Source organism: Macaca mulatta, chromosome 6 (genome assembly GCF_049350105.2).
Source record: "Macaca mulatta isolate MMU2019108-1 chromosome 6, T2T-MMU8v2.0, whole genome shotgun sequence".
Classification (NCBI taxonomy): Eukaryota; Metazoa; Chordata; class Mammalia; order Primates; family Cercopithecidae; genus Macaca; species Macaca mulatta.
The window spans coordinates 118038276-118051990 of record NC_133411.1 but is presented as its reverse complement, the minus strand read 5'-3'; the positions used below and the strand labels follow the sequence as shown (position 1 = coordinate 118051990).

The following is a 13715-nucleotide window of genomic DNA, read 5'->3' as shown; positions in this document are numbered from 1 at the left end:
CTACTCTGAATGTCCATCTCTTCTTGAGTTTGCTTTGGTAAACTATATTTTTTCCTAGGAATATGTCAATTATTTTTAAGTTTTCAAATTTATTAGCATAAAGTTCATAGTATTCATTTATTACCTTTTCAATCACTGTTGTTTCTGTAGTTCTTTATACCTGTTTTTTTTTTTTAATTCCTGGTATGATTTTTTTTTTTTTTTCTTGGTAAAGCTCATCAGAGGATGGCCTTAAAGAACTAAGTCTTGGTTTTGTTAATCCTCTAGATTGTTTCTCTGTGTAACCAATACATCAAATATGCCAACTTACGGGAAATACATTTTAAAACATTCTGATTTTTATCTTCTCCTGTTCCTTTAAAGTTTGTCCTTTAAAGTCTTCCCCTGCTTCTGGATAGAAATTCAGATAGGCCCCATGACTCAAGGTTCTCAGTAATGGCACTACTGACATTTTGGGTCAGATAATTCTTTGATGTAGGGTCTGATCTGTGCACTGGAGAATGTTAAGTGGCGTCCCTGTCTTCTGTCTACTAGATGCCAGTAGTACTCCTAGTTGTGACAAGTCGTCAGATGTCCCCTGGGGGACAGAATGGCTCCCAGCTAAGGACCATTGCCATGACTTACGTTCAATCTTAGAAAACATAAGGTCCTAAAATAACTTTTTTTTCTGACCTTTTAAGTTAAATGCTTAATTCATTTTTTAGCCTTTCTCATTTTCTAAAATATTCCTTCTTGTTTGTTTTGGTTGTCAAGAGATCCAGTACCATTTATTGCCTAATTGCATTAATTAACAAATTCCAGATACTTTTTTTCCCCTGCTCTTTACAGTTAGATTTTCATTCTAATTCTCCTCTTTTACCTTATGCTTAATCTTGTGAATGATCTCTGGTCTTCCCAATATAGACCAATGATTATATTCACGGAACATCTGCTTTGGGGTAAGAAACTGTGGCATATACTGATAGAGGATTCATTTCAGACCAGGAGAAAGGGTGTGTCTGAGAGAGAAGAAAAGGAAGAATGGGAGGGAGCTATGAAGCAAAGAGGAGGAGTGATGGTGCTGGAAGTCAGTTGGTCTCCTAGTTTTAAGTTTCTATATGCATTAGACCTGCACAGAGGAGCGGCTGGTATTAGTTTGACATCAAAAGAAATTTAGGGGTTAGCCTGGCTGGAGCAGACAGCTGCTCCTTCACGTTACTTGGTCGAGATGAAAAGTAATGCCAAAACAGGTAAGATGTTCCCATCGCTGGTATTTCCTGGAAGACTAATGAAGTGTGCAATCCTGGAGGAGAAAATAAATGCCGGCTTCTTACATTTTTGGCTGGCTGTGACAAGGTCTTCACTATTCTTCACAGGCTGTAAGACTGTGAACCTGGATGGGTCACCAGTGAGCAAATCCTTCACCTGCCCCACTAACTTCCTTTCATCAGCCTCATGCATCCTAAGTACCTTCCTCAGAGACCTGCTGTGCTGCATCGCTGTGTCAGAATCATTCCTTGTCATGTGGCAGGAGGACAAGAAGTGAGTGGCAGGCAGAGGGAAGGACTCTAGGGGCTACTTAGGAAATCAGCTTGGGATGAAATATCAACAGGCTTGTTTATTGGCTTTTACTCAGGTTTAGAAGGAAACATTTTGTGAGTTTTTTGTTTTCAGGAGAGGGAAAGGCCCTTCTGAATGTGGAGTAAGAAGACTAAGCCCTGCCGAAAGCTAGGAGACAGAGGCCTTAAGAGAGGAGTTTCTAAGGCTGTCAATATCTCAGCTTCCTATGACATTTGTTTTTCTATTAATTTTTGGCATTTATATTGCTGTGATAGATCAATTAGCCCCTCACAATGTCTAGTCCATTGACCTTATCATTTAACTATCCTATGGTACCACTGGTTACCACAGGGAGACTGCAAAAGAAACATTTATAATTTTGAATTACTTAAGTCCAGAGCTGGGGAAACATTAAAAACCTTAGTGTGGATAATCAGCAGCCAATTAGGTGAGGGAAACTTTAGGGAATTTTCCTTTTTCTCATCACTCCTGAATTTCAACAGCCACGTTGTGTAAGGAAAGCAACAGAACCCACCCCATGTAGTGTTGGTGTTTGGATATCTGAAGTGACTCAAGCAGCCTTGGGAGATCACAGAATCTCAAAGCTCGAAGGTGTCTTAGAGATCGTCATATTGGTCAGGATCCTTGGCTGCAGGAAAAAGAAATGAACTATGGATGACTCAGGTTTAAAAAAAAAAAAAAGGAATTTGCTACAAGGCTGTCATGGGCTCCAAAGTCAATGGGGAGGCTAGAGAATGAGGTTTGGGAATGGAAAAAACTAAGGGTGTCCTGGAGAGCTGGGTAGCAGGAATTACAGTGACACTTTCCTAGGGAGAATGGACTCTGCTTTAGTGAATACTCTCAGGCTGTTCTTTCTGTCCTTCAAGTGTCAGCCTTGGGAGAAAGGATCCAATCGGAGTTTACAAAGTAGTGAGAGTCCAACCAGGAATGAGATCCTGAGTTTCCCACCTCCCAGCTTGGTACTCGTTTCAACGCTAGACAGCTTTGGAACCCAGTACCATCAGCCTTGGGCATAATCACAAGTTCGACCTAAGTGTGTGGGCCAGTTCACACCGACCACCACATTTGGGGAGTTTGAAAAAGCGTTTCATTTAGACTCAGTTTTTAATTGAAGGGGCAACCATTGATGCTGTTAATAGAAGCTAGTTCTTACATGTATGTATGTATGTGTGTGTGTGTGTGTGTGTTGTTTTTTTTAAACAAGCAGTATCACCATTTGCCTGAAGAAATCGGCTAGAAGGGGGAGTGTGAAACGAAGTGTAGGACTTCAAACACCAAAAGAACTCCAGGATTTCAGAGATGCTATTCATTCATCTTGGGGAATGGGATTTCAGTCTGATAGCCAACCTTCTTTGGTGATGAATGCACCTGGTCCTAATTAATTGAAGTCAGTGAAAGCACATGTTGTCTAGGAGACTGTGCCAGATATCAAACCTGCTGGAGCAGAGGATGCAACTCCAGACAGACAATTAAGAGCTATGGTGAAAATGAATTCACCAAGGGCCCAGAAGCACACAGCTCTGGGTAGGGTGCTGTGGAAGCAGGAGGGTCAAGAGGATTGTATGGATTCACTTTGTCTGTCCTAAGCAGCTTGTGGCCTACCCCTCAAACAGTAAACACATGTGTTTTTGAGAAGCGGTGGAGGTTGACTCTTCTAATCCAAGCTCAGGGATGAGGAGGGGGCTTGCTTTAATGCAAGGGAAGTGTGTGTTGCCCAAAATCCATGTAAACAACAGCTGGCAGTTTCAGGAAGGTTACTGATTTGCTGACTGAAGGGTACCTAGAAGTTGGGCGATGGCTCTGTGACCAGCTCAGTCCTGTACGGGACGGGCAAGGATACACATCTGAACTGCTCTAGGGTAGCAGGTTTCAGCCTCTGTTTCCAAACAGCTCTCAGCCATCTTTCTCCCTCAACTCCTTGTGTTATGTCAAATCTTGTTATGAAAAGGAAAAAAAAAACACACAAAAAATCCCAAAAGTAAAACACACAAATCCAGGCAAACAGCCAATCCACCCAGAGAACCGGGACTTGAGCTACATTACAGTTTTGATTTCTAAACAGGAAGCAGTGATTGGACTGTAAACAACACACACCCATTATCATCAGAACTCATAAGCTTAATTGCAGAGAAACTGAAAGCTAATAATTTTTATGCACTGTTACATCCCTCGGAGGCCAGTTACCATGGAAATCTTGCCTGCCTTTTCTTCCACTTGGAGCATATTTATATGGACAAGGAAGAGAAATATAAACATGATGGAAAGATTAAATAAGACAAGGCAGTTTGCTACAAATATTTTACATTTATTATAAGAATACAATAAAGAGGTTCTGCAGACACATGAGTGGTAATTGGTCTATTGGAAAAGAAAAGGCAATTCAAAAATGATCTAAGTTTACAAAAAGATGAAATCATGCTTTAAAAACGTAGAAACAATTTAAAAATATCCTACAATGTTAGCCAAAGTTCAAAGTGTATTCTTTTGAATGTAAAAACTAACAAATAAATAAGTGTTAAATACAGATCTGAGTTAAAATGATAAAAGATAGACAACCAACTGCTTTATATATTTAGCTTTCATCCATTTTTCAGACTTGTTTATAAAGCCAGATAAACCCGCCAAAGCCTTGTGTTTTCCACTGAACTTTCCAGAAGAAGCACCCTATTTCCAGTGTTTATCCACTTCACAAATATATTATCTTAAAACAACAAAAATGATTAAAGGTGCTTTAGCCTGACATTAAATGGACCATAAATTGGCAAACCACAGCAGTGCTTTGCTCAAAATGCTGCTTGCAGGTGGAATGTCTTGACCAGAAGTGCCTTAGGGCCTCACTCCTACTCCATTATCTCAAACGCATCTATCAAAGGGAAAAGGGAGGAACTTAGAAAAATCATATTTCCACAACCAGTCACTATGAGAGCCCTAGCCTAGCGGGTCACCCACAGTCAAATGGCATGGGCACCATTTGTACATTTTGTCCTGGCTTTCAGTTTGCTTGGGTTCTGGAAGAAGTCAGGGCTGTTGCTGGCACGTTGACAGCCTGATTTTATTCTTCCACGTTTTTCCTCTGGGCTTTCCCATATGGTTCTATGTCTACGACTTTATATAGTGTTCCAATCTTTTAGGGCCCTTGCCAGAAGCAGCTAGACAAAACCAAGAAAAAAAAACAAAACCATAACATAAAGCCAGCAGAATCTGCACCACCACCAACCCCCATTCGGATGCTCAATTAGGCCATCTAACTTAATACATTTAAATGTAAATTTATGTAAAATCTATAGGCATCTGACTAAAGAAACTGTTTCAGTGGGAAACCTCAGTGCTCTGTAAAGAATGATGAACAGAAATGGCCCATAAATATGCTCCTGGCCACTGGTCCACACTGACAGTCTGATCACATCACAGGACAGAACTGGGTAGCTGACATTTTGTATAGTCAAGTGAAATGCTCAGCAGGTGTAAGAGTTTCATGTCTTTGGCCACTTTGGTCATGGATTTGAAATAACTGAGACCCCTCTCGACCAGTTCCCCTTTATCTTTGATTTTGATTTGATGCTTAGAATCTATATTGGGGATTGAATTTAGAGTCATAGGATTATAAAATTTACTTGTTATGGGAAATCAGACGAACCTTGTAGAACCAATCTCTTTGACACTAAAGCCAAAAATAGTGAATTCCATTGGAACATGTACATATTCTGTATACTGTACACTGTAGGTACGAGAGGTCTAGAATCTAAGGTGGAATTATGACAAGTTCTCTTCTGTTTGACTGGTCTTCTGATTGTTACTGGAGCAAAGCAGTTCACACTGGCATGGCATGAGATAGACCTCTGTAGCGTCTTATAGTCTAAATACAAGCAACGTACTTTAGGTAAGGAGAAAATATTCAAAGTCCCATCAAGCATGGCTCTGGGCACCTTTCCCTCTGCATTTGCTTGCAACAGTCTGGCATTTAAGAGCAGGCAGGCAAGTTTATTTCTACCAAGTCAAATTATTTGTAAAAGGGAAATTCCTACATAAAAGGGTGTGTTTCTTTCTTTCTTTTGGGTTTAAAAATAAAAGCACGGACTGGTGAGCTGGGAAAGACTGCCAGGCCGGTTCTTTTACCTAGGATATCAGTAATACCAGATTCCAGATTCCCTCTCAGCCTCTAAGGCTTTGAATCCAGGTTAGAGATCTGAACCCCCCCTCCCCAAATGGGGGGCATTTAGTTGTTTCTTGAATATTATCCGGGCAACTCAAAGAAGACCCAAAGGTTATACTATTTGACAAGAGCTATATGAAAAATGACTTTGGACTCTCAGTTTTCTCTCCTGCTCAGTTTTTTGCTGCTCCAATGTATGAATTGAGATTTATTTTTAAAGGCCCTCTTAGATTTATCCTGTGTTGCTCAGAACGCTGACATTTCCCATTGATCTCTGTCCTACGCTTTCAAAAGAAGGTCTGATCTTCTGGGATCAGATGAATTGCTTAAGTGGTTACAGTTTTTGCAAGGGTGTTCTAACTGATGACAATGGGGTAAAGTGATATTTCTATTGTCTACTTTGGTTACAGTTTGAATCTGGCTTCTTACTATGTCATTTTAGAATCTGGTTTGGATACTATTTAGAATGTGCTTATTCTGATTCTTAGCAAATAGGAAAATAGGTGTGGTGTTTGGCTTTTCAGGATGAATACTGTTTTGGGGAACTGCAGGGTACAGATTATTTTCATGCAATGGTGCTCTGGGGTCTGTATATCTAGGTAGAATGGCTTATTTTGAACTTAAGGCTTCATATTTGTTGCCCTCTTTTCTGAAGCCTTGGAAAAAACCCTTTAACATTACACAATTGAAATACTTTCAGACATTTGCTGACAAGAGGAGTGTGAAGAAAACAACAAAAGGTATTGGCAATAGAACAGTGGGATGGAAGAACTGAGTATCTCCAGGAGTTTCAGATAAAGCAATTATTGGTAGTGTTTACACATTTCTTTGGTGGGTAGAGGAGGCCACCTGATCAGCTTACTTGGTCAATAGGCTGCCTCCAGGATACCTCCACTCACAGAAATCTTGCTGCGTTAGGAAATCTCTCAGGAGCTTCTACCGATAGCGTTACCCATCTAACAAGTGCCACCTGATCATCCTGTCGCCACATCTAGGACTCCAACCAGTCTTTGAATTCTAACCTGCACCTATCATGGGGCTTCTCATATACTGAGTGTGTAGCTGGCCTTGTTAAGTAGGTGCCTGGGAGTTCCTTAGAAGGGTAGAGGCCCCGAAGCACCTGAGGAGAAACTCTTTGGTTGAGGCCAATTACAGCATTATTCAATATAAGCGGATGATAAAGGCTTTACTATTTTGGTAAAGCAAAATCTTGAAAAGTGAAAGATGAGAAAAGGAAATAGTAATCAGAAGTCAAATACGGGAAAACCTAGCACCTGGTAGTATTCTCTGCACCTCATATGGTAGATGTTCAAGAAAAACTTTCTGAATGAATACAGCTGAGGGGAAACATAACATTCCACTTCCAGCATCAACACTATCACTTAGAACAGTTTATTACTTTGCAGAACACTTGCATCTTGCTGGCCTCAATAATAATTGCCTCAGTAATATTTGAGAAGATAGTTAGAAATTCAGGATTTGTATCTCTTAGAGTGAATTCCAAATGTTCAGTTGTTTTCAGGTTCTTACAAATTTGCTGACAAGAGGGAAGCTAAATCTGTCTTCATGTCACAAACCTGAAAGACATTTTTTTTCTTTACTAAAATAAAAAACAGGAGGTTCACAGCAATTTTCCTGAATGCTGGCTATCCTAGACATACGTGTGCCATTACTCGGCTTGCTACTGCTTAGGGAGAGGGCTGAACCACCGTTATGTCTGAGGCCTCACAGAAAAACAGAGCAAGGGTAATTCTGGTTAAACAATGGTTACCTCCCGAGATTATAGGGAGCATAGGAAAAATTAAACCAATGTCCAATTTGATGCCCTTGAAACAAGTGTTGTAGAGACTTAAGAGGCATGCACTGTTTAAGGACACACAGCAGGAAGCTCCTCAAACCCTTTGGGAGGGTTAGTTTCCCTTATTGTTATTGCCTTTATTGTTGGCTTTGGGTCATTTTACATTGGTGCTTTGTTACTGCCCTTCATTTCCTTTCAACCTTCCTTTCTGGATGTCTCTTTTTGTGTCTTACCTTAGGCACCATGACTAGCTTTAGGGTTTCTAGATTCCTTTCCCTCAAATGTTATTGAAGACAAGGAGCATTGCTACTTGTATTCTTCCATTTCTCTGTTGAATACTATGTTTCCCCACAGTAGCTCTCATCATAGTAAGCTCCCTCTGTGGATAACTCCAGGAGCCATTTAGTCAACGTTAGTCCAAAGGTGAAATAGGGCTGATCTAAGTGTAGTCTCATTTCGGAGACTTTAGCTTCACTGTAACCAAAGATTTCTAATGATGTGTGGATAATCAGTGATCTTAGCTTAAGAAATATTAAATATAACCAATGCAAATGTAAAGAGGCTTTGGGTAGTGTCTTTGAAAAACTGGAATACATATGACCAAATGCATTAGTTGGGAAAATAATGAGTATAAGCACTGCACAGCACACAATCATCTCTGAGCTGGGAATATAACACAGCTTCTAACACAATGAGAGGTATTTGGTTTACTCTTGCTAAGGCCCATACACTGGAGATGACTGCTTTTGCTTTAGTTCTGCTGATCTTTTTTATCTTGCACAGGACAGGATCTGGCCTCGTAGCATGTTCTCCTTAGGCTTCCTAATGCCATTGTCCAAATCTTTGTTTCACTTTAATTTTTCCACACTCTGTGTGGGGGTGCATCATCCTGCCTTGGAATAACTGGTTCCTCCCTCTTTTGCATTTGAATCTGCTGCCTCAGCACCTTATTAAATATACTGAAGCCTATGCTCATTACTTCTATGCAGTTTAAAGTGACTAAGAATCTAGCACATCAGGATTTTTCTGCGACCCAAGAATCTTAGTCCTTATTAGGTGGCTAAGTGATTCCTAATGCCTACACTAAAAGTTCAGCATTTAATCTCTGAATTGGTATGAGGCAGGAGGATGGTTTTTAATGGGGTACTATTTCATTAAATTGAATTATGACTAAGGTATAGTTTATACACCTTCTAGAGGACAGCATTTTTTTAAAAGGGGAATTTTGGGGACTCCAAGAGTGTAGCAAAATCTCCTTCAAGTAGGTCATTCTTGGTACATGAAATCCTGACTTTTAAAATCAGAGTATCTTCATATGTGGTTTTGGATTCTTCCAAAATATACAGTATTCAGACTTGATGTGAAACTAATCAAAACATAGGAAAATAAATGAAATTAAAACATTTAATGAACATTCTGATATGTATAAGCAATTCAGAGTCATAAAAGAAGTAACACTATTTTGATGGTAATCTTTCACATTAACTTAACAGTATAATGGAAATGTAATATAAACTCATTTTCATATAAAATCTGATTCCATTTAATTAAGATATTAATACCTAAAGAAAACATGTCTTTTCCAATTGTCTGTCTCTCTGCTGCTTATTTTGCACTGTTCTGTTTTGTAGGAGGGTCTGGCTTCTGAAATGCAAAAGCAAGTCTTGCCAGGACTCATAGCACTAACCACAGGCAGCCAATTCTGTTGATAAGAAACATCTAAAATATCAATGATAAAGGGAGTATATGTAAAAAGAAGAGGGCTGAGGCAAACAACCCTTTTTCAGAAAATATCAATCTTGAAAAGATGCATGGCCATTAAACAGTGTACACAGAGTGTGCTAAGTAAGGTTTTCAGGTACATTCTTCCATCTGATGACTCACAAGAATTAATTATAAAGTGGTGTGACTGAAATAACCCTGAACAACTGTGACTTATGATTCAGATATTTGTACTGTTACCTTATAATTTATCTGGATTGTTGCATTTTAATTTTTGTTTATCCCACTACAAGGTCCTCAGTGGGTAGCATATGTTGTAAATAAAACACTTTCTTCTTGACATAATCTAACACTAGTATTGTGAAGCCATAGTTATTTTGTGGTACTAGCCAATCTTCAGAAAAGTTATATGGGAAAACTGAATTGAATATAATATAGATACAAAAACCAAATTATGGTTTAAAGGAAATTAAAACTATTTCAATGACAAAATATTTTGTTTTCTTCTCAAAATAATCCTAAAATGAAAAACAATTGTGAAATGTGCACTGAAAATACCCAAAACAATTAGGCTCCTGGTCTACACTTATCTGCTAATAAGATGTTTCAGTAATATTGTATTTGTAATAAAACAGTGAGTTGTGGAAGGAGAATTTTATTGCCCACATTACATTTGGGAGATAAAAGAGAAACATGAGATCTTTCACTGGTGGTCTCCTGGCAGGATGGGCGGAATAAAGCTTCAGTTTCTGAAAGTTTAAATAAAACCTGTCCATTTTATTTTCCCGGAAGAGAAAGAATATGTTGGCTTTGGCCTTAGATTACATGGGATACAAAATTAATTTTAGGTTTCACATGTTGGTAATAAATGTTAATTTAACAGTGAAAGATGTCTTTCCTTGTAAAATGATGGACAACCTAAACTTTCTCATAAAGGCCCGTTTGTGATTCAAGGTGGGAAGACACCAGCGAGAGACAGACTGCTTGTTTACCTCCCCTTATTTTAATAAGTTTAAGGACTTAGGAGAGGAACTATGCAGTAGTGAGATATAACTCTTGAACAATCCATTAACACAAAGATTTGTGACTGGACTAATTACATCCAGACCAGAAGAAATTTTGGTTACAACTCTTTTCTTACTAAACAAATCACAGGATTTTGTACATTTCTGAAGCTTCCTTTCCCTACATCAACTTGCACATTCTGAACAGTATGTGTGTGCTTCTTCGGCATGGATTAGCCTCCTAAAGCACATAATTCCAATAATTACCAGTGACAGAAGGGATGAATAAATTATGCTTCAAGCACAACAAAATTAACAGTGAAAAATTGTTTGCATTAGTTTTTCTTACTGCATGTGGCTATATTAAATTTAATATTCTATATGACTGAGAGACTCCCAATAAGTTATTAATCTTGAACTATACCACTGCCTGCTTTAGGACAAAGAATAAAATGGAATTTAAATGCTACACATGTCACGATGTTTTGAAAAGCCTTTTAAATTTAAGCACAGAGTAATGATGTGAACTGCAAATTGTAACAGACTAGATGAGTGAAATATCAATGCTGTGTTCCTTCTTTACACCAGAATGCCAGGATTAAGCTTTTGATCTTGTTCATAAAACTAAAGCCAAAAACATCATTTTCTCTTCTTGCTAGGAGCTTAGCATGAAGCCACTATGTGATGGGAGGCTGTTTTCTTTAAACAGACAAAGAATATTATAGAGATTCACTTAGAAATACTAAAAAAAAAAAAAAAAAAAAGGTAGGAATATCCCATTTTACTCTTACTTTTGAAGGCTGGTAAGCACTTCTGAGTCTGTGCTTTGATTTACCATAGTATGTGCCATCAAAAAAAAAGTTCCCTTTAGTCTGAATGTACTAATCATTAAGTATGTATGAAATTTGCAAGGAGACTGAAATGACAGATACAAGTCACTTTTCTCTTCAGTATTATCTTTCATAATCTAAATTTAAAGTACTGGTGTGAGTTCTGTGCGATGGTACAGGCAGCAAACAGCTGGAGAGGGCAGGAGGAATTTTCTATCCCTAAGCTCTTCCAATGAATGCAGACCAAATAATCACTAAGGTGATGTTTACCAGAACACAGGCCTGAGAACTTATAAAAGGCTTCCAGAACATATTTAGCCCTGAGCATGACCATCTTCTATATATGTATTATCCTGAGAGGCGACTATATACAGATCGTGCAGTTAGTTCCCTAGATAAGAGTTAAGATACAGAATCCTACTTTTAACTGAGTTAGATTTTATCCACATGAGACATCTTCAGCACTACGCTCGCATACCTGCCAGCTAATGGTAAGAATGTCCAGGGGGCAGTATAAGGGTCAATGAAGGTGGAAGTAGAAATGGGAGGGCTGTCCCTATGTCATCTTTCTCATTAATATTCACCTGACTTCTAGACTGTCTACTTCATTCACATCTGTCTTGCACCTTGGTAGTGTGTGTGTGCACATGCACACACGTGAATGTATTGGTGAACTAGAATCATGAAATTCTGACAGCTCTAAAAACTGGTAGAAATAAAGGAAATTACATTTTGGAATGCCCCCTCTAAGGTGAAGATGCTTAACCGAAAGTATGCTGTTATTTCTGTGGATTTGTGCTTTGCAGTTTCTCTCAAAATTTTTGTTGCCATTAAGAGGACTCTATGAATTCCTGAAACTTTTCTCAGGAGCTTTTTGGTAAATTTAGACCATAAAATAGAATACGTATTATGTGTTTTTAGAATAGAATATGTGAATGTGTGTTTATAAAGGCGTAACTCTGATAAGGTGGTTTTATATTTTTACTTTACTTTTGATAATCATTCTAGCTGCTCTTTTCTCCAGCCCACCCTCCTGTTCAAACCTGTTTCTTGCTTCACAATTCTCTATAACATCCTTGAAAGGCAACTGCCTCAACTCTAACTTTAACGATGTTTCATGCATTGTGGTGTGTGTGTGTTTTTTTTTAGTAGAGACAGGGTTTCACCATGTAAGCCAGGCTGGTCTTGAACTCCTGACCTCAGGTGATCCGCCCACCTCGGCCTCCCAAAGTAGGGAGGGGGCTGGGCACTGTGGCTCACGCCTGTAATCCCAGGCATTCGGGGATTACAGGCGTGAGCCACAGTGCCCGGCCTATGTGCATTGTTTTCTGATGCCCAAAGGAGGAGGAAAATGACAACCTTACGAATAATGTAGGAGCATGATGATTCTTACATTGGGCTTATACCTGGCAAGAAAGAAAAGAAAAACCTCAGGAGGTCCAAATAATTCCCAATATAAAAATCTGTTTACAAATATAATCTTGCTTTGGCAGAGGAGAAAGCCAGCTGTGGTTGGAATATGTACTGCAAACATGGCATTACCAATACTGTTTATAGCACCAACTGAGTAGGGTCTGTGGCATAGGATGGCAGCCCACAAACTGTGCCTGAAGTAGAAACAAGGTGTGAAAAGGATAAATCTTTTATCCTTCACACACTTAGAAGCCTGTGCTTTTCCATTTGCAATGGCCTGAAATGGTAGGATTGCTATGGTTAGCTAAGAAAGCCCTTGGTAGGACTGCCTATTTCTTTAACAAATTTGCGTTTGACTTTTTACAAGTGGAACATACTTTTAAAACACCCAGTTAATAAAAAAAAATGGTAGAAGACTGTCGAAGGTAATGTGGTATAAATTCATTGTTAATGAGGACAATAACGTTACTCTGCTGGAGGACAGAGTCCTGAAGGCTGGGTTTGGCGCCATCCTGTCACTATGTGAGTTTTTTCTTGATGATAGTGAGCTCTTTGTGAAGTTCACTGAACTTAGGGCGATTTTCAGGTTTATAATCCCAACACTTCATCATGATTTTAAAAATATCCTCTGGACAGTTCTGGGGAGCTGACATCCGGTATCCTGAAGACCCAAGAGAAGGAGAACAGAGAATTTAGAATGGAGATAAGATACACATGTTCACACAGGGCATTATGCAGTTATTAACTTTTAGTACCTTATGCTGTAGTTATATGGAAACGAAACATCCATTTCTGGGGAAGCTGATTTTTTATTTTCTACAGGTGATGCAGAATTCAATATTACAGAGTTGTAGACTTCTAATTCAAAGAACATTTTTTATTTGTTCATTTCTCAGAAAGTCTGATGTAAGATACATACAAATGCATAGTTTAGTTGCTCTAAGTATTCACTTTCAGAATTAGATGCCGTGTGCAGTTTTAAAAAATCATCTCTACAACCTATGTTTTTCAAGATGAAGAGAAGATGAGGATTTTGTAAATGTGAATTCAATAGGGAAATAAAAATGAATATGAGTCATATTCTTTTACAGTCTGTTGGTTGGCAGTATTTCAGCAGTGCATTGGGTAGTGTGTGAGAGGTAAGAGAACGTAGGAAGGAAGTTAGAAAAGCATCTTCCTACACCCATTTCTACACCCACGCCCCTCACTGGGGCCCAGACATTAGGGCATTGTAT

General features: G+C 38.8%; 1 protein-coding gene and 1 long non-coding RNA gene across 9 annotated transcripts in view; one reads left to right on the top strand and one right to left on the bottom strand.

Annotated features, from left to right (window-relative positions):
• Positions 1-3844: 3844 nt before the first annotated feature.
• FER (FER tyrosine kinase) overlaps positions 3845-13715 on the bottom strand; it is a 445427-nt gene continuing 435556 nt past the window's right edge. For 4 of the 8 annotated variants that reach the window (XR_013418480.1, XR_013418479.1, XM_015140536.3 and 1 more), the window contains one exon: positions 3845-13141. Coding sequence is in view for 5 of the 8 variants with exons in the window: in XM_015140536.3 (XP_014996022.1) it covers positions 12999-13141 (143 nt within the window). In the remaining 3 variants the exon portion in view is untranslated. The remainder of the gene's footprint in view (positions 13142-13715) is intronic. The other 4 variants (XR_013418478.1, XM_078005093.1, XM_028849629.2 and 1 more) reach the window with 1 other exon arrangement.
• LOC144341512 (uncharacterized) overlaps positions 11390-13715 on the top strand; it is a 21712-nt gene continuing 19386 nt past the window's right edge. Inside the window, exon 1 of the long non-coding RNA XR_013418481.1 lies at positions 11390-11558. This is a non-coding gene — a long non-coding RNA (uncharacterized LOC144341512). The remainder of the gene's footprint in view (positions 11559-13715) is intronic.